Source organism: Antechinus flavipes, chromosome 4 (assembly GCF_016432865.1).
Source record: "Antechinus flavipes isolate AdamAnt ecotype Samford, QLD, Australia chromosome 4, AdamAnt_v2, whole genome shotgun sequence".
NCBI lineage: Eukaryota > Metazoa > Chordata > Mammalia > Dasyuromorphia > Dasyuridae > Antechinus > Antechinus flavipes.
The window spans coordinates 81,888,653-81,910,266 of NC_067401.1; the positions used below are offsets into that span (position 1 = coordinate 81,888,653).

General features: G+C 32.3%; 1 protein-coding gene across 13 annotated transcripts in view; it reads right to left on the minus strand.

Moving 5' to 3' along the window:
* CDC42BPA (CDC42 binding protein kinase alpha) overlaps positions 1-21,614 on the minus strand; it is a 347,897-nt gene that overhangs the window by 203,269 nt on the left and 123,014 nt on the right. For all 13 annotated transcript variants that reach the window (XM_051993437.1, XM_051993436.1, XM_051993439.1 and 10 more), the window contains exons 3-4: positions 11,814-11,897; positions 2,701-2,796 (exon numbers count right to left, since the gene is read on the minus strand). In XM_051993437.1, coding sequence (XP_051849397.1) covers positions 2,701-2,796; positions 11,814-11,897 — 180 coding nt within the window. The remainder of the gene's footprint in view (positions 1-2,700; positions 2,797-11,813; positions 11,898-21,614) is intronic.

Below are 21,614 nucleotides of genomic sequence, written 5' to 3' on the forward strand. Positions count from 1 at the left end.
CTCCCAATGACCCCTCTTTTCCATCACCAAGAACAAAAGAAAAGGAAGACCCCTATCACATTTGTGGGGAAGGAGGAACTTAAGACTATCTCCAAAATTTTATATAGACAAACAAATATGCATACATGCATACATACATATATCCAATTCTACAGAGTGAGTCTTTTCTCTCTCTGAAGGCGAGTATCATGTTTCATTATTAGTCCTCTGGAATCACAGCAGGTAATTATGAAATGTGAGAGGTAAAGAGATGTCATCACTATACATACAAAATCATTCAAAGCACAGCATAAAAATATAATTGTCTTTATATAAATTGTTCTTCAGGTATTGGAGAACTTTCCTTTTTACCAGTTTATACAATCATCTCAGATTTTTCTGAAGCCATTATTTTCACTATTTCTTTTACCACAATAATATTATATCACACTATTTATATTCATAACTTGTTTAGCATTTTTCAAAATTGATGGTTTCTTCCCTCAGATTTCTATTCTTTGTCACCTCAAAAAAGAGTTTTTACACATCTATAATGAGAGTCTGTTTTTGCTCAAAACAATGCTCTCTTAATATATTCCCCTACTAATGTTTCCTTCTCCCTTCTTCCTTTCCCCAGTCTTTTTGTGACGGGATTCTTTTTTTTACTAATTCTTTTACTGTAATTCCCGATGTAGGACTTGTTGTTAGGGCTGAGCTTTGCACATTCCTGGAGCGAAGGTTTGGAGAGGTCCGGTGCTTCTCTTTTGAAACAGAGAAATTATGTTAAAAAGAGATGGAGAGTCTTTTAATCCTAATTCCTTAAGTAATATATGCAATTTTGGGGAAGGGGAGGAGTTATTTTTCTGTTAGAGTTGTCCAAAAGTGAAGAACAGACAATGAAATTTTCTTGCATTACTGTATTACTATGTCTTTTTGTTAATATTTCTTTAGAAATTGAGATGCTAAAGTACTTAAAGAATTCAAATTTAATATTGATAGTGGTCAGTTTCCTTTGGCTCCTTTTTAGCATAATGCAATTTCCTTATTTATCTATTTTTATGTTGAAGATTTTTGTTTTTGCTACATCTAAAAGCATGATTTTAATTCCTATGCTTGGGGTTCATTCAATGTATAGCAAATTTTGTTCTACCTTTTCATTTTTACTCTATTTTTTTTCTTTGTGAGCAGTGTTTCTTGTAAGCAAAAAATTATAAGCTTCTCCCATTATCTTTTTTCATTTAATTCATTTAATTTATTCATATTTAAAATTATAAAACTAAGATGTCTTCTTCCATTTATTTCTCTAATAGTTTTTCCTTGAAATTAGATTTTTTTTGTTATACTTCCTCTGAAGAAATAGAACACCTTGCTATTTGAGTTATTTGTGTACAATTTACTTTAATGCAATCCTATTCTACTTGTTTTATTATATGCTTTGTTTTTTTCATTTGGTGTATCTTTTCCATAAAAAAAAAAATTCCTTTCTTCATTTTATGGGAAAATAAGTGTAAAGTGAAAAAACACAATTAAAGCAATGGGAAAGGACAGAGGAAATCATGTTTTAGTGGTGTGAGCGGATCCCACTAAAGAATGGGAAAGATATTCTATAAGGCACTTATATACAATGTAGACAATATGTATACTTTGTAGCATTTGGTATTTAGAGAAATCGTTATTCCTGCAATAGAAGGAGAATTAAGAGTTCTTAAATGCAACTGGCAATCAAAAATATGGAAATCATGGATCCAGAATGGAGTTTTCATGGGAAATGGGATGAAGGGAGATGCTGGAATTGCAGAGATATTGGGGATAACGAAGAATAAAAACTGCACAATCAAGAATCAAGGAAAACTAGTGCCATGATACAATATTTCTATCTTTCCTATTACTTGAAGAAACTGACATTTCTAATGGTAAGGAATAACACAAAAAGAAAGATGAAGCCAATATATTCAAGATAATAATTAAAAATGATTAAGAAGAGAGAGCTTAAAATAGGTACCTTAGACACACAAATTCCTTGAGGAATAAAGAATCTAAAGAGGGAATCTATAATATAAGGGCCAAGAATTAAAGAACAGATAGAAGAGTCTATCTAAACTAAGAGAAAAATATTTTAAAAGAAATAAAAGAATGAAGTGAAAAAAATCCTTTTAGAAAAAAGGTACAAAAAAATGAACATTTTAAAAACCTATACAAAACAAGGTCAAGAGAAGGAAAGGAAAAGAATATTTTACTTATCTACTTAACTGAAAAAAAAAATAAAGCAGGGAAGAACTAGAAAATTATATAAAAGAAAAAGGAATTAATAAGAAAAGTTAAAACTCCAAAATCAGGGAACAAGGTAACAAAATGGATATGAGGATTAAAGGGTAAAACAAACAAACCCAATGGATTGCCTTCAAGTAGATTTAGCCAAAATAACTTAAGAGACAAAAGTGCTGCTTTTACAAAAGAATGGGGAGGAAAATCCTAATTTGGGTATTTCAGTCAATTACTATACTTGGACCCAAAGCATTATTATAGAGATTAAGTGAATTACCAAGATCATACAAGTAGCAAATGTTACACTTGGTATTTCAACCAACATTTTCCAAGTCCAGTATTTTATCACTATACCAAACTAACTTAAAACAAACATAAGCCTAATCCTTCTAAATGAACAACTGATTAAGAAGTAATGAATACTGCTAATATAAGGTACACAAATGTGATACTTACTAAGTAATTGTCATCCTGGAAGGCATAGTGCAAAGTTGTAATCCACTTGTTGTCTCCATTCACCAGTACATCCCTCTCTTCTCGAAAACATGCTGTCTAAAAAAAAAAATTAAAAAAAAAAAGCAATTATCATATGCTGAAAAATATTGACACATTTGTTCTTTAAAAAAAAAAAGTTTTAGTTTTTAAAGCCACTCAAAGGTGATATTTACTCTTTGAGACAACATAATCAGAATACTATTTTTTTCCAGTTTATAAAAATTAAACAATGAAACAAAACATACTGCTAAAAGTAAACCTATTCTGTACAATATAATATCTGAATACAGCATGAAAAATCATTGCTGTACCATCTCCACCCAAAATTCAATCCCTATAAGCAACTCAGAACAATGGAAACATTTCACTACTTCACAAGTAAAATCTAGTCTACTTAACTTCATCTACTTAATTCATCTAGATTGTCTATCTAAGACATGGATATTGAAGGAATGCAAAGTCTAAACAAAAAAAGTTATCCACTTAATTTTTTTTTTCTGCTTTATAAACTGTAGCTGATCACTTTTGAGTGACCATGGATCACAGTAAAGTAGCCCTTTAGTATTATGGGGCTTGATAACAATCAGTACAATATTATCTACCAATAGCTACATCTAGAGGAACTTATATATAGGTAAACTTTCCATTTGAACTGTTACAACAGTAGTCTTTGTTACAATAGCAAAATCCAAAATTAAATACTTAAAATATTGCACAATATTAACATTTAAAATATTAGTTAAAATGTGACTTCCCAAAATTTATAATCAGATAATTGTTTAACACTTATCTCTATCGTCTACATATGACAAAAAATATTTTAATTTGGTCACTTTCTTAACTATCCTTCACTTCTTTCAAATCCAGATATCTATTCTCCATTTTCACTGCTTTCACTTTACTCTATCCTGTTCACTTATTTTACCCAGTTCTAACAAATAAGACACATTTCTTTCTCTATAGCCCCACTCATAATTCATAATGACAGAGTGAGGAAGTTGACTTGCAATTGCTTTAGGCAACTTCTGAAAGTAAACTCCCTTTAACCAATGCATTACAGCACCTTCTGCACAACTGTTCCAGAAATATGGAAGGTCATAAATGTTATAGAATCACTGAAATGTTAAATGTTCAGGCAAGGTATGAATCTAAAATCTTCCTTAAAATGAAGCAGAATCTTTGTCCCCTATATTATGCTATTTCTCATTACTCACCTACCTAAGTCCTTACTGGCTTTTAGTGTTCTAAATAACTTTAAATGTACCTTTTCTCTATCATATCATATTTTACTTTAGTCTTAATAATAATCGACAAAATTAGATGGGACAGTTATAACTGTACCACTAAAATATTTAGTACTATGGCCAATGTTCCAGCAGAAACAGGTACTGTAGGGATAAGGGATTTTCCTTTCCCATTCTCTAGCCTACCTATCCAGATCTCAGTGGCCTGAAGACATAGAAAGAGCAAATGCCAGGAAGCACTTTCCTTACTTCTCACCACTAAGGTTTTTTTTAAGCACTTTGTGTCCCCCTCCCCCAACTATATTATGACTCTACTGTTATCCACAGTCCTATAAATTATTGAGATCCCACATACATCAGAAATATATCCATTAACAACACTTAATGAGAATGGGACTCACTTACTACAAACCTTCAAAAAAGATACTGAACTACCAGTCTTTATAACATGCTTTGTAGGTGCAATAGGCTTTGCCATCAAATCTGCTATTGTACTCTCACATTCCTAGGACTTGTCTTCCAACATGCCACATCCTCCTAAGATCCATCTGCCCTACAGCCAAACTCTCCTTAATTAGAATATAAACTCCTATCTTTTTAATTTGTGTCTCATGTTTAGTATACTGCCTGGCACATAAATGAAGACTTCTATGTTACCATATAGCATAAAATATTTTATTAATCTTTGCAATTCCAACAAGTACTTTAGTAGTTTCTGAATCTATTAAATCCTTTACTTATAGTAGAGAGAAATTAAGCAGTATAGTTAAGCAATAGCTATATCTGAAAAAAAATCAAATATTTTCTCTTTTAAAATTACTTCCTCTAAAAATCCAGTAACCAAAAAATGAGTTCCGGATCCCATGTGGTTATTACTATTTGCAGAGAATTATTGGTTTTTAAGTATGAAGAGAACAACTTGATTTTACAATACAAACTTAAAGCTACTACTTTATGACAGCCAGATGTTCTTTCAATCAGTTCAAAGAGTAGAGTCAAGGGATATCAAAAAGGAATACTTTTTTATATCTTCTTTATCCTGTAAAAGCATAGATAGATATCTAATGAATCCTAATGTTCAATATAATTTTAAAAGCTTTGAAATTAAGCCAATTTTCAAACTACATATTTTATGGATAAAAAGTAAATTAAAGAATCATGCTAGAGAAATGACCTTGTTTAAACTGTCAAGAATGATTCCCTAATACTCAGAATCAAAGGATTATTAAGTAGAAATTATGACAGTAATTCAATCCTTCTCACTTTCCAAATTAGGAAACTAAGGGCCAGAGAAGTTAAGTGCTTTGCTCAAGGTCATATAGTTATACATTACTAATCTAATATTTGTTACTAATTCATCAGTAATATTCATCATTAATCATTAGATCATAAGTTTTATCTTTGCAACTGCTCATGGAACATGTTCATTCAGTTATCCTTTTAGAGTCTCAAATGCAATTGAATCAATCATTTTCATTGGCATTCAGATAATAGACCCAAAACAATTTGTCATTTTGTTATTCTTTTGAATTTTACATTTTGTGAACTATTGTGGGCTGTTGAATATAAGTGAAAGGCAAAACCACCTCAAAACTCATGCAAAGAACTGTCACAACAACTCGTGCAGCCAACAAATCAATAGGCTCCTTCTTTTCATATTTTGTTTTAATTTCTTCCACCAGGACTCTGTATTTTTAGTTTGTCATTCTAGATAGTCTGGAAATTTTTGAATATTTGATATGTTAAAAGTTAGTGAGATTTAGATATATAAAACTTGTCATGAGCACATCTAATTATTTGGAGGATGTACACACAAACACACACACACACACACACACACACACACACACACACACACACTACGATATCTTCTTATACAATAGTCACCATTTTTTTTCTCCTCTGATAATTCATTTGTAACTTCTAGAGGTAATAACATGGTTCTGAATTATCATCACAAATCTATTTTCCACCAAAAAATCCTCATGATTCAGGCATTTATTGAACTCTTTTTTTGTCAACTTTTTTTAAAGTTTATGTAGCAGTTGTCCAAGAACGGTCTTTTAATTTTCTTCTTGGATTTTACCTCTTTTGTGGGCTATGTCTACATTATTTTTGAAAAATATAATAGTATGTATTTGTCATTAATTTGAGTGAAGTGATATCTCTTTTATTCTAAAAGGACTCACATAGGGTTTTTTTTAACCTGTTTATCATGTGCTCAGAGAACATCTATGAATTCTCTTCTTCCTTTTTAATAACAGTATAAATCTTTCTGAAGCTTTGAGGTAATAAACCATGAAGTTGTAAAGGCAGAATAAGCAAGGTCCATCAATTAACTTAATATTTAGGTTCAAAAAATGTAAGACTAGTTTTAACCATAACTTTACTATTCTTTGAAGTATAATATTCTCTTTCTTTCCCTCTATCTGTCTCCTTTCACTCTTATCTCTCCCTTCCTTCCTTAATCTCAATGCTTACTGTCTTTAAGGCTTCCATGCAGCTTTCTTAATTGAAGTATTGCAGTTTTAAGGGTTTGCCCCAGTGTTGTTCAGAATGCTGCTCTTCCCTATCTCTATCCCACTTTTTCCTTTCTGGGAATTACTTTCTTTTCTTTTTTTTTCCCTCCTTTTTATTTGTTTGTTTTTTGTTTTACTTTATCAGAATATTTTTGGCTTCCAGCTCTCTCTTACTGTTGGAGTCTCTTGCACATGTTTAACATATATTGGATTACTCATCATTTAGGGGAGGGGTGGGAGGAAAGGGAGGAAAAAAAATTGAAACACAAAGTTTTGCAAGGTTTGAAAATAATTATGCATTTGTGTGCATGGATGCTAATATCTCTCAGGAATATAATTAGAAAAGTAAAAAAAGAAAAAAGATAAAGATCACATACCATAATCTAAATGAAATCTTTTCTGATCTTCCCAAGCGCTTGTGCTTTCCCTTCCAGATTATCCTTTATTTAATTATTTTATATGATAGATAGATAGATTGATTTTATATTTATGGGGTTCTTACTTTTAAATCTAGTCTGTTATTTCTCTGATTAGAGTACAAACACATTCTAAGTATGAATTATTTCATTCTTTATACTAGTATCCACACATTGCCTGACAAATAATAGTTAATAAATGCTTGTTGAGTGATTCCTTGGGGTTCTATTTTCTCATCTTTAAAAAGAGAGGGATAGGGCTAAGATCTATGCTTGCCAATCATTTAATACATGGACCCATAGAATGACAAAAATGGCTTACAATTTTTTTTTCTTTTTTACCAATCTGCACAATGTTTACTACAAAAGTTTCTTGCTTCTTAAAAAAAATTTCTATGTTAAATAAATTCTTCCATCTCCTTCTTTGGATCTCAAGTCTTACCTGTGACATATGGAGGCCTCAGAGAAAAGAAAGCACCAGGAAAAACTTAGATAGCTGAATGGTCTACAGTACAATGTTACCTGGGGCAAACTAAGGTTTTTAATTTCTAAGACTTCCCTCAGCTTTAATATTGTAAAATTTCTGAATGAAATTTTGTGAATCAATGTAGGGAACATTAGATCTAAAAATAATGAAATAATATTAATCTTATAGATTAATATTAACTATAAATAATCTTATAGAGTAGTAAGCTACAATGAAACCAGGTTCTTTCCCCCCACCCAAAAAAAATGTACACACAACATCCTTTTAAATTTAACCTGCATTGTTAACTTTTTTTCCTTCTTTTTTAAATACAGAGTAAATAAACAAAATAATAAATCAAGCCTTGATTTGATTTCTAAGTTGTAAATGCTCACAATTTAACGATCAGCTCTTCAACTAGAATTGATTCCAGCACACCTCTGTTAAAAGTTCACTTCATAATATAACATGTTTGCAGCAGAATCAAGATGGTATATAATGAGATGGAACATTTTTGCCTAGCTTACTCAACACATCTATTCCATGACAATCCCAATAAAACTCCAAACTAATTCTGATCAGGAAAGCCAAGAAAAAGTTAGTGAATTATTTTTCCATTTCAGGGCAGCTTGAGGAGACAGAGAATTTTACTAATACAAGGACTAGGGCTGGCCAAGAGTGTGGTATGCTTAGAGGATTCCTGGCCCCAAGGATGAAAAGAAGAATGAAATAAAGCATGAGGGCATGATATCAAGAAAAAATCCTAAGATTCCTAAACTAGTATTGGGTGTAAGAATTGATGCCATCTGGTGGCTCTGTTGTCTATCCCCAATTCTAGATTACATATCCAGGAAGGATCTCAAGTGTAGGCCATCCTAGCTATGTATTTGGCAAGAAAAAAAATTGGGAAATATGGCTATTGTGACTGAGTCTAAGAACAGAGCAGAATGCACTCAGCCTAACCTTTGGTCTAATGTCTAAGCTTACAATGGATTAATTAGGTCAGAAGTCCCAAATCAAAATGCGGCCAACAATTCAATTATTCCAGGAAACTGCAATACCTCCCACTACTCTAAGAGTGAATCCATCAAAAGTCTACTAAAACCCAACCAAAGATAAGTTAATAGACCCCAAACCTGGTTCAGGAACTTATAGAACTAAATCTAGAAAGGTATCTCAGATCTCTCACCCCAGATCACACTAATCTGGAATCACTGAAAACTTACAGGCCTCCAGAATGAGTTGAGAAAATAGCAGAAGAAAATAAAAAAGCCAGTACCTCAGGACAGATATTCCTCTGCTCACGACTATCTCCCATCCCCTTAAAGTGCTCAGGGCTCATCAACAAAGGCCACAGTAAAGAATCTGTGTTGGTAACCTAGCAAATCTGTAGAAAGGAAGAAAGGGGGAAGAGGAAGAGAAGCCCACCATAAAGAAGTTCCCTGGTCATAATGATTGGAAAGTTAAAGTCGCCAATATAGGAAAAGAGAAACATGAAAAAAAAAATCTATAAGCAAAATCATAAACAAAAAAATGTAAATTGTACACAAGTCAAAAAGAATAAAGATTTTTAAAACCAATTTAAGGAGGCAGAGTCAAGCTGACAGAGTAAGAAGTAATACTTTTGTATAGCTAACTCAGTATACCTGTTTTGTAACAAGTCAGAAAACACACCAGAATGAATTCTAAGCAGGAAAGTGATTTTTAAAAAGTCAAAGCAGTTTCAGTAATGAAATGATTCAGGTCAATTCCAATAAACTTGTGATCCAAAGAGCATTTACATCCAGAGAGGACTATGGGGACCGAATATGAATCACAACATAGTATTTTCATCTTTTTTTTGTTGTTCTTGTTTCTTTTTTTCTTTCTTTTTTTCCCTTTTTGATCGAATATTTGATCTGATATGCAGCATGATAATGTGGAAATATGTTTCGAAGAATTGCACATGTTAAACCTATGTTGGAGTGCTTGCTGTCTAGGGGAAGGAGGGAAGTAAAGAGAGAGGCAGGGAAAATTTGAAACACAAGGTTTTGCAAGAGTAAATATTGAAAACTATCTTTGCATGCATTTTGAAAAATAAAAAGCTATTTAAAAAAAAGAAAGTCAAAGCAGGCTGTTTTTGTTTCTTTGTTTTCCCAGTCAAAGTTGGCTTAGGAAGGCAGAGAAGTTTGCTGATACTTTGAACCAAGGCTGGTCAGAAGCACAGCACTTTGGACAAAATGAAGGTGTATAGGACCAACAACAGAAAAAGGACCAAGATAAAGTCCCAACGCAGGAAACAATGGAATAGAAAGAGAACCCTGAACTAGTGTTCAACACAAGAATTAAATGGCATTTTGCAACTCTGTCATACCCTGTCCAGCATATCAGGAAAAGGAGCATTTGTGAGGGAGCATGGGCAGGAACAGCTTTAAGAAATGTGATAATCTACATACCTCTCAGACTAGCTAAGATGCCAGGAAAGATAATTATTAATGTTGGAGAGGATGTAGGGAAAAGGAGACACTAATGCATGCTTAGTGGAATTGTGAAATGATCCAATCATTCTGGTGAGCAATCTGGAATTATCAAACTGTGCATACCCTTTGATCCAGCAGTACTTCTCCTGAGTCTGTAATCCAAAGAGATCATAAAAAAGGAAAAAAGGACCGAAATGTCAAAAATGTTTGTGGCAGCCCTTTTTGTAGTGGCAAGAAACTGGAAACTGAGTTGATGCCCATCAGTTGGAGAATGGCTAAATAATTTATGATAAATGAATGTTATGGAATATTACTGTTCTATAAGAAATGATCATCAAAATGATTTTAGAAAGGCCTGGAGAGACTTACATGAACTGATGCTAAGTGAAGTGAGCAGAACCAAGAGAATATTGTATACAGTGGTACCAAGATTATGTGATGATCAATTGTGATGGATGTGACTCTTTTTAACAATGAAATGATTCAGGTCAATTCCAACAGACTTGCAATACAGCTATCTGCATCCAGAAAGAGGGTGATGGGGACTGAATATGGATCACAACATGGTATTTTCACCTTTTTTGATGTTGTTTGATTGATTTTTTCTTTATCATTTTTTCCCTTTTTAATCTGATTTTTCTTGTGCAGCATGATAAATGTGGAAATACATTTAGAAGAATTGCACATATTTAACAGATACTGGTTTGCTGTCTAGGAAAGGAAGGGAGATCCAACATTTGGAAAACAAGGTTTTACAAGGGTGAATGCTAAAAACTAGCTTTGCATGTATATTGAAAATAAAAAGCTATTGTTATCTCCAAAAAATGTAGGTAAGTGACTGAGCAATGGAGCAAAAAAGGCTGTTTTTAGCCTTTAACCAAGGGTCTAAGTCTACAGTGAAATAACCAAGGCAAGAAGTTTCAGACCAAAACTATATACAGCAGTTCAGCCACTTTGAATGTGCAAAAACTTAGAGGACTAGCACTGATGAGGTCTAGCAGCAACCAACTGAAACTCAAACACACACAAGTTAAAAAGACACAAACCTGAGCAGAAACTTGTAGAGCTCAGTACTGAAGGACATGAAAAGTCCTCTTCCTGGATCCCACCAATTTCAGAGTATTAGCAACTTGCCAGTCCTCAAACTGAGGTGTGAAAGTAAAAAGTAGAAGGACAAAAGCTTAAGCCAGATATTACACCAGAAGTGTGTAAAACCCAAAACTAATATAAAGCCCAAAGCCAAGAGGTACGCTGGAAGAATGAGCAAACCACAAAAAAGAGTTATCAAACTTAGTACAACACAGAAGAGAATGATTTGAAAACATCTATAAGCAAAGCCACCAAAAAAAAAAAAAAAATGCAGCTTACACACAATTCTAACAAGAATACTTTAAACCATTAGATTTTGAATCATGCATACTATTTAATTTAACAATATCACACTACTAGGCATGCATCCCAAAAAGGGGCAAAAAAAGGAAAAGGACTCACATGTACAATAATATCAATAGCAGCTCTTTTCCCAGGGAAAAGAAATGGAAAGTGAGGTCATGCCTATCAAGTGGGGAATTGCTAAATAAACGTGATATGTGATTATAATGGAATATTAATGTTCTATAAGAAATGGTGAGCAGGATGCTTTCAAAAAACCTGGAAAGTCCTCTATTAATTCATGCAAAGTGAAATGTACTGTTTACAAAGTAACAGTAATATTGTAGGATGATCAGCTGTGAATTAACTTTGTTATTCTCAGCAACACAATAATCTAAAACAACTCTGAAAGACTTATAAGAAATAATGTTATTCATACCCAGTACATGACTGAAGTGGTAGTATATTTTTAATTAAAATTTTATTATAAGTAAATGTTGGTTTTTCCTATTTTATAATCCCACTTCTTTATTTAAAAATTTGCCATCTAAAAAAATGTCTAAAATAGTATATAAAGTCTTAAGTATTTGGAATCTTACCTCTGCTCTTTTTAACATTTCCCATTTATTCAATATTTTCATGGCAAATACTTTATCAGCATTTTTTAGTTTTACAACAGCCACCTAGGAAAAAAAGATAAAGGATAGACTTTAAAAATATGAAAATACACAATTGTGAATCCCTTAGCTATTCTCAGCAATGCAATAATCGAAAACAATCCCAAAGGATTCATGATGAAAAATGCAATTCATCTTCAGAGAAAAAAGCAACGGCATCTGAAAACAGATTGAAATATGCCATATTTTCACTTTCTTTTGTGTCCAAAATTTCTTTCAAAAAATGACTAATATATGATGTAAAAATCTTAAATAAAATATTAGCAAAGAGATTACAGAAAATCATCCCCAGGATAATATACCATGACTAAGTAGGATTTATGCAGGGCTGGTTCAATATTAGGAAAACTATTAGCATAATTGACTATATCAATAACCAAATTAACAAAAACCACATGATCATCTCAATAGATGCAGAAAAAGCATTTGATAACATCCAACACCCATTGCTATTAAAAAACACTAGAGAGTATAGGAATAAATGGACTTTTCCTTTCAGTAGCATCTATTTAAAAATATCAGTAAGCATCATATATAATGGGGATAAACTGGAACCATTCCCAATAACATCAGAAGTGAAACAAGGTTGCCCACTATCACCATTACTATTCAATATTGTATTAGAAATGCTAGCTTCATCAATAAGAGTTGAGAAAAAGTTCAAGGAGAGTAGGTAATGAGGAAACCAATTATTCACTCTTTGCAGATGATATGACGGTATACTTAGCGAACCCCAGAGAATCAACTAAAAAGCTATTAGAAATAATTCACAACTTTAGCAAAGTTGCAAGATACAAAAGAAATCCTCAGCATTTTTATCCAACAGCAAGAAATACAAAGAAAAATTCTATTTAAAATAACTGTCAATAGTATAAAATATTTGGAAATCTATCTGCCAAGGGAAAGTCAGGAACTATATGAGCAAAACTACAAAATACTTTCCACACAAATAAAGTCAGATCTAAACAACTGGAAAAATGTGAAATGCTCTTGGATAGGTTGAGCGAATATAATGAAAATGACAATACTCCCTAAACTAGTCTATTTACTCAATGCTGTATCAAACTCCCAAGAAACTATTTTACTTACCTAGAAAAAATAACAACAAAATTCATCTGGAAGAACAAAAGGTCAAGAATTTCGAGGGAACTAATGAAAAAACAATCAAATGAAGGTGGTCTAGCTATAACAGATCTAAAACTATATTATAAAGCAGCGATCATCAAAACCATTTGGTACTGGCTTAGAAAAAAGCTAGCTGATCAGTGGACTAGATTAGGTTCACATGAGAAAATAGTCAATAACTATAGCAATCTAGTATTTGACAAACCCAAGGACCACAACTTTTGGGATAAGAAACTTCTGGGAAAATTGGAAACCAGTATGGCAGAAACTAGGTATTGACCCCCACTTAAAACACCCTATACTAAGATAAGGTCAAAATAGGTTCATGATCTAGGCATAAATAATGGTAGTATAAATAAATTAGAAGAACATAGGATATGTCTTCAACAATGAGATGATTGAAACCAGTTACAATTGTTCAGTAATGAAGAGAGTCATCTACACCCAGAGAGAGGACTATGAGAAATGAGAGTGGAACACAACATAGCATTTCCACTCTTTCTGGTATTATTTTCTTGCATTTTTTATTTTCCTTCTCAGGTTGTTTTTCTTTCTTTCTAGATCCAATTTTTCTGGTATAGCAAAATAACTATATAAATATGTATACATATATTGGATTTAACATATATTTTAACATTTAACATATATTGGACTACCTGCCAATAATAATAATAATAATCCCTGCCAGGGGAAGGGATGGGGGGGAAGAAGGGGAAATTTGGAATAAAAGGTTTTGCAAGGGTCAATGTTGAAAAATTACTGATCCATATATTTTGTAAATAAAAAGCTATAATAAAACAAACTTGAAGACAGAAAAAAAATTAGAAAACAAAACAAAAAAAATGACTAATATAGAAATCTTTCACCTGATTGCACATGTATAACCCATAGTAAATTGCTTACTGTTTCAGGGAGGGGGAAGGAAAGGATAGAATTTGGAATTCAAAACATTAAAAAAAATGTTAATTGTTTTTCTGTGTATTTGAGAAAAGTAAAATATTGTTTTAAAAAAATCATGAAATTATATACTTTCAGTAGTCATTATTTCCCTTACATTTATCTAGAAAGCAGCAGAATATCCCTAAGGCTTTAATAATGGAGAGTATATAAGATCTTATATTTCTGACAAAAGAACATAGCTAGACTATATTGACTAGTGGTAATAAACAGAAATATTTCTAATGGGAAAAGTATTGTATTTGGAAAGTGGGCATAATTAAAAGTATCTCTTCCAAGTTTCCTGATATTTTACATTTATATCAAGTAAGCTCCATTACAATCTGGGCATCAACCAAAATTTAAAATATTTTTTTAAAAATTAAACTTGAACAATAAATAATAACAAATTTAATTGGAAATACCAGTAGCCAAAATAAACTTGTTTAACAAAAAGTGGTATTTTTTCCATTGATAAAAGTAAAGAGAAAATTTTCAATTTTTCACATCTTACAAAAGAGGATCAATTTTCATTTAGCAATCAAAGCAAAGACTTTCCTTTCAGAAGAATGACTAATTCAACTAGGTATCTCAAATTTATCACAGAATCCAAAAATAACACCTTAACATAGTACAATTTTTAACTATCTCTGTTCTGTAACACAAATACTCATCAACCTGGCCACCTGGAAACACAATAAATACAGAATTATTCATATATTTACATTCATATATGATTGAGAATATAGGAAAAAGAAAACTAGAATTTGAAGAGCCAAGTTTCAAACTTTTGAAAGATGAGCCAAATAATCATAATTTAACCTATATGTAAAAATGACAATATTAACGTCTACACTGCATGACTCTTACAAGAACGTGATCATGAAAGGGCTTTATCAATCTTAAAGCCTTAGTAACATTAAAAATATTAAGTATTAAATATTAAGCCTACCTCTGACACGAAAAGCAATGTGTCCTTGGGTAAAAACTTCAATAAAATGAGAAAGAAAATAGTCTCCTCTAAGATCCTTTCTAGCCCTTAAAATTCTATCACTGTATATCTAAGACCTGTGTTTTTACTTTGTCTCTACAAATCCACAAGCTGTGTTTCAGAGGACCAGCTTAAGGTAAACGGCTAGTTTATTAGATTTTGGATGATTTGGTAATAGCAACACATAAATAAAGAAAAATTTTTAAATGTTTATTAAAGTGGTACAACCATCTTATGCTTCTTCACAGATAATAGAATGGGGGTGGGGGTGAATTATTAGACCACATATAAACTTTAATTAGGTACAGTGAATGTGAGATTTTTGCCTAATAATTAAAGAGTGGAGATAATATTGAGCAACTAAATAAAATTAATCTTGACTCTTATTATAAATTAAATCAGAAAAAGCAAGAAAGTTGAAACCATATGGCATTATGGACTACAATAGTTGGTAGAATATGATTTACTGTGCATTTGAGAGTAAAGAGAAATAATAACAATTCCCTGAATTTTTAAGTTATCTTGTACTGCAGTGCTCCTAAGTACTTGCAAAAAGAGTACTTTTTGCAAAATAATCAAAGCCTACTACCCAATAAATAAGAATTTATTAAACACCTGTTTACAAAGCACTGTATTAGGTTCTGGGAATATAAGAATTAATCCTTTCTCCTTACATATTCTAGTGAACAAGACAACAAGTATATAAATAAGCATTTGCAGAATAAGTTCAGATCACTATATAAAATAGTAGGGAGAGGGGACACGAAAGTAATTTGAGAAACTGGGGAGAATCAAATAAGACTCCATGTATAATGTGACACTTTTTTTTTTTAAGGAAAGGAATATTCTTTGAAGTTTGCAGAGTTAACTAAGAATGACTAGAATAGATGACTACTACGGAAAAGCCATGGAGAGGATAAACTGAGGTGTGAAAAACAGAAAGAAGGCCAATTTGATTGTTAAAGAGTATAAATGACCAATATGTATCCCAAAGAGATAATAAAAAAGGAAAAAGGACCCACACATGCAAAAATGTTTATAGCAGCCCTTTTTGTAGTGGCAAGGAATTGACAACTGAGTGGATGCCCATCAGTTGGAGAATGGCTGAATAAGTTATTTCTTCTTGTATTTTTTTTTTATTTTACCTTTTCATTTATCTTTTCTTGTGCATATGGAAATGTTTAGAAGAATTGCACGTTCAACCTATATTGAAATGCTTGTTGTGTGGGAGGGAATGGAAGGGAAGAAAGAAAGATTTGGAACACGAGATTTTAAAAAGGTGAATATTGAACACTATCTTTGTTTGGAAAAATAAAAGGCTATTTTTAAAGATAGTGGAGATGGAGACCTCCTATTCTGGGATCCAATCAAAAAAGAAGAAAAAATAATAACTAATGAAAGTAGAAAAATAAAATGGAACCAAGTTGTGAAAAGCTTACATAGCAACATACATTGTAAAAGATTAAGGAAATAAATTTTACCAAAAAATGTATTAAAAATTTCTAAAATAAGTCAACAGATACCTTAAAAGCAGTAACTTCATTGCCAAGGCGGGAATGTATGAAGAAAGCAAGAATTAAGTTGGAAAATCAGGGAGAGATTAAAGATTTGTAGAATACCTATGCTTCTACACTATGATTATTTTATTAAAAGATTTCATAGGAGGATTGACATCATAAATATCAAATACAATTATCACAAGTAAAATAAATTAACTTTTTAAAGGATTGGAAACAACTCATTACTCATAACAGCAATTCCTAAATCATCTGTGTAAAATTGTATACATTAACTATTAAAGCTAAAATCAAAAGTGATACAAAGATACAAATGAGTTATCTATAACAAAAAAATGGATTATGGACAAAAAAGGCCATAAAGATGATAATAATTTTACATATAAGTTTAACCAATATAAGCCAATTACTATTAATCACATTAAAAAATTAAAAACATATAATTATAATATACTCAGTACAGAAAATGCCTTTGATAAAATGTAATATTTATTCCAAAAACCCTAAAGCATGGATATATAAAAGTACATACACAAAGTACTGCATACATATATATATATGTATACATAGTCCCCACATACCTATTCCTACAAAAACCTAAAAAACAATCAGAATAATTTTTTTTAAAAGATCAAGTAAACAAATATATTAAGTGCCTTGAACCATCTGAACAACTTAAAATACTGCACACACACAAAAAAGGCAGAAGCCCAAGGGCTATATTGAAAAGGAACCCCCCAAAAATGTCAGCACTAAAGAAGAAAAAGAAGCCTCCCCATGTGACCAGAGTTACTTATAGTCTATAAAGCCATCAGACAGAGCAAAAATAGAGAGCTCCACTAAGAAAGTCCCAGACGTGGATAGAAACCCAAAGTATGAACCTATGAAGCCAATGAGATGGCAGAGACAAGTTGGGGAGCAGTAACACTCAGACAAGTAAATGTCAAGCTCCAAAGCTCCAAAGATCCTAATGATCTGACCTGAAACACCTTATATCTTGAGGATGCAATTCTCTAAAGGACCTAGATTTTGATTTGGGAGAGAAGGGATATGGGGGTACAGAGGTATTTGGAAGGGAAATGGAGAAGAGAACAAAATCTATTCATGTTTTTAATCTGAAGGAAACTGAGTGTTAAAGAATTTTCAGGAGAAATCTAGGTAACCTAGGACAAGAACAAATAGAATCAATAATCCCAAAAAGTTCAGAAAAGTGCAGAGTCTGTCCCTGGCACTAAATCCCAATTAAGAACCTAAGGCAGAAAAGATGAGTAAACCAGAAGACATCAAACTCTAAAGAGGTACTATGGAAGCAGAAATGCCCAAAAATCTAACCTTAACAACTGCAAGCAGAGATTCAAAGGGAAAAAAAAAAATTCACAACGAATACATAAATACCTAGAAGAATTCAGGAATGGATTTTTACAAATAGAATAAAAGCTCCTGAGGAAAGACGTGGAAAAAATCAACAAGTATTCTTATCAAGTGATATGGGTCGCTTGGCTATTCCACTTTTTGGCTCTGGTCATTTTCTCTGGCTGCCCCAAGCCTGGAATATTCTCCTCTGCTGCTTCAACTATTACCTTCTTTGGTTTCCTTTAAGCTCCAATTAAAATACTATCTACAGCAGCAGTTGAGAAAATTCAGCCCATCAGTAATATAAGGCCCATGAAATCATTTGCTAAAGGAACCACAGGCACTGATGAGATGATAGCTAGGTACATTAACCTCCCATTGTTTGAGTTCTCTACAAGTTGACAATTTTGTATGGTCTGGGAATGATATTATAAATTCTAAATGACCCTTGACAGAAAAAAGATTCCCTATTCCTTGTTTCCTCTTAATTTTAATCTTTTCTTCACTAATTTTTTCCCATTTTTTTCTGTGGTGTAGGAACATATGTATATGTACACACATACACACACACACACACACACACACACACACGAAAATTTCTCTATATGTAATCTTCCCCAAGAGATAGAAGCTCTTTGAGGATAGGAATTATCTTTGCTACTTTTTGTATCCCCAGAACTGAGCGCAGCATCTGACATATATCAGGCACTTAATACAAGTAATAGATTCCGTAAAAATTATAACAAACCACAATGAAATCAATGGCTGCATGATATAAAAGGAAATATTAGAAAAAAATCAAATGTGGAGAAAAAAATAAATATTTTATAATTCAAATTAAAATTTAAAATTATCTGGAAAACAGGTCAAAAATTATTTTAGAATCATCAAATTTTCTAAAAATTGTGATCAAAAGATAAAAACAGGCAAGACTTATTAGACTCAGAGAGCAAATGATTTTTACCAATTTTCTGAAAGTAAATTCCCTGGGAGACAAGATGGCAGAGTCATGGCAAAGTCAGAAAACTGCTTGAGCTCTCCCAGTTTCCCTAGAAAATCAAATGAAACCAGGTCTCTAAACCGAACCGGCAGAATGAAACCTCTCTCCAGCTCAATATAGACTGAAAAAACTTCAAGAAAGGTCGGCCTTACTGAGGTGAAAAGACTCTTGGAAAGCCTATGAGAGGGTCTTAATAATAGCAAATCAGCAAATAATACCTAGGGTCCTGGCTCAGCATAAGAACATGTGGGGGGGGGAGGGGAAGGGGAGGCAGCTTTCAAGATCAGAAGGCAAACTGAAAAAACAGACCGTTTCCTAAAAAGAGCAGGTAAAACTACCCCTGCAAACACAAGATGGCGCTGTGCTCAAACCCAAGGCTCAGAGCTGCACAGGAAGCTTGGGACAGTGCCCCCTTTACTCCAGGAGCAGAGTTAGACCTTAAAAGTAAAAAGAAAAAAAATGTGTGGATGGATGGGTGGGTGAGTAGTGGGGGATACTGAAAGAAAAGGAAAGAAAATGAGTAAGGAACGGAAAGAACCTTGACCACAGAAAACTATTACGCAGACAGGACAGGCCAAAACACAAACTCAGATGAGGACTTAATGGGCAAAGAAGAAATCTCAAAGAGTGAGATAAACTAGTCTCAAGCCCAAAAAGGCTTCATGGAAGTGTTCATAAAAGACTTAAAAAGGCAAATTAGAGAGGTAGAAGAAAAAATGAGAAAAGAAATAAGAGTTATTCATGAGAGTAAACAGTTTGGAAAAGGAAGAGAAAAATTGTCTGAAGAAAAAACTCCTTAAAAAGTAGAATAAACCAAATGGAAAAAGAGATACAAAAGATAACTAAAGAAAATCACACATTAAAAACTAAAACAGGGCAAATGGAAGCTAATGGCTTTGTGAAACAGGACGAATCAATCAAACAAACTAAAAAGAATTTAAAAATGGAAGAAAATGAGAAATATCTCATCGGCAAAATAGTCAACTTGGAAAATAAATCCAGAAAAGACAATTTAAAAATTATTGGCCTACCTGAAGGCCATGACCAAAAAAAAGGAGCTTGGATAGCATTCTACAAGAGCTCACTAAGAAAAATTGCCCAGATATTCTAGAAACAGAGGGAGAATACTCATTGAAAGAATCCATGAATTACCTCTAGAAAGAGATCCCACAAGGAAAATCCCAAGGAACATTGTTGCAAAACTCCAAAACTATAATCTCCAGGAAAAAAATACTGCAAGCTGCCAGACAAAAATAATTACAGTTAGTAGAGCAGGCAAATTCCTAGAGAAGATTTTAAGCCAGCTACAGGAAGAAATATAGCAAAACTTTTCTAGTGGGGTTCAACCTTCCCCTCTAAAAATCATACAAGTCTAACCACAAAATAAACAAGAAATAAACTAGGAAGGTTAATAGGATCCTAAAAAACCTAGATGTGATAGCCCTTAGGAGACCTTAGGTGAAAACTGAATAGCAGTACATGGCATCTACATAAATATTGACTATGTATTAGAGCATAAAAACATCACAAACAAATGCAAAAAGTTAGAAATAGTAAATATTTCCTTTTCAGACTGCAATACAATAAAAATTATAGTCAATAAAGGACCAGGAAAAGATAGACTAAAAACCAATTGGAAATTAAATAATCTAAAGAATGCATGAATCCTATTTCAAAGTCCAATTCTTTTTGTACAGCAAAATAACTGTATGGACATGTACACATATGTTGTATTTAACATTTAACATGTCAACCTGCCATCTGGGGGAAAGGAGGGGGGAAAGGAGGGGAAAAATTGGAAGGAAAAGTTTTGCAATTGTCAATGTTCAAAAATTACCCATGCATATATCTTGTAAATAAAAAGCTATAATAATAATAATAAAAAAAGAATGAGTGAATCAAATAATAAAACACTGAAATGATCCATAATTTCATTCAAGAAAATGACAATAATGAGACAACATATCAAAACCTATGAGATGCAGCCAAATGCAGTTCTTAGGGGAAGTTTTATATCTCTAAATAGCTACATAAATAAAATAGAGAAAGGAGAGATCAATAAATTAGACTCACAACTAAAAAAGTCAGAAAAAAGAACAAATTAAAAACCCCTAATTAAATAGCAAATTAGAAATTTTGAAACTCAATTGAGAGATTAGTAAAATAGAAAATAAGAAAACTACTGGACTAAGAAACAAAACTAGGAGTTGGTTTTATGGGGGAAAAAAGACTAATAAAATAGATAAACTTTTGGTTAATTTGATCAGAAAAGGGAAAGAAAAAAATCAAATTTAAGGGATGAATTTACTACCAATGAAGAAGAAATTAAAGAAATAATTAGGAGATATTTTGCCCAACTCTATGGCAGCAAGTCTGACAATCTAACCAAAATTGATGAGTATTACAAAAATATAAACTGCCCAGGTTACCAAAAGAGGAAAGAAAATACTTAAACAGTCCCATTTTAGAAAAAGATATTGAACAAGTCATCAATTAACTCCCTAAGAAAAAATCTCCAGGGCCAATTGAATTCACAAGTGAATTCCCAAACATTTAAAGAACAATTAATTCCAATACTACGTCAACTATTTGGAAAAATAAGTAAGGAAGGAGTACTGCCAAATTCCTTCTATGAAACAAATATGGCACTGATACCTAAAACCAGGAAGGAACAGAGAAAGAAAATTACAAACCAATCTCCCTAATGAGTATTGATGCAAAAATTTTAAATAAAATATTAGCAAAGAGATTACAACAACTTATCAGTAGGATAATACACTATGACAAGTGGTCACAGTGAA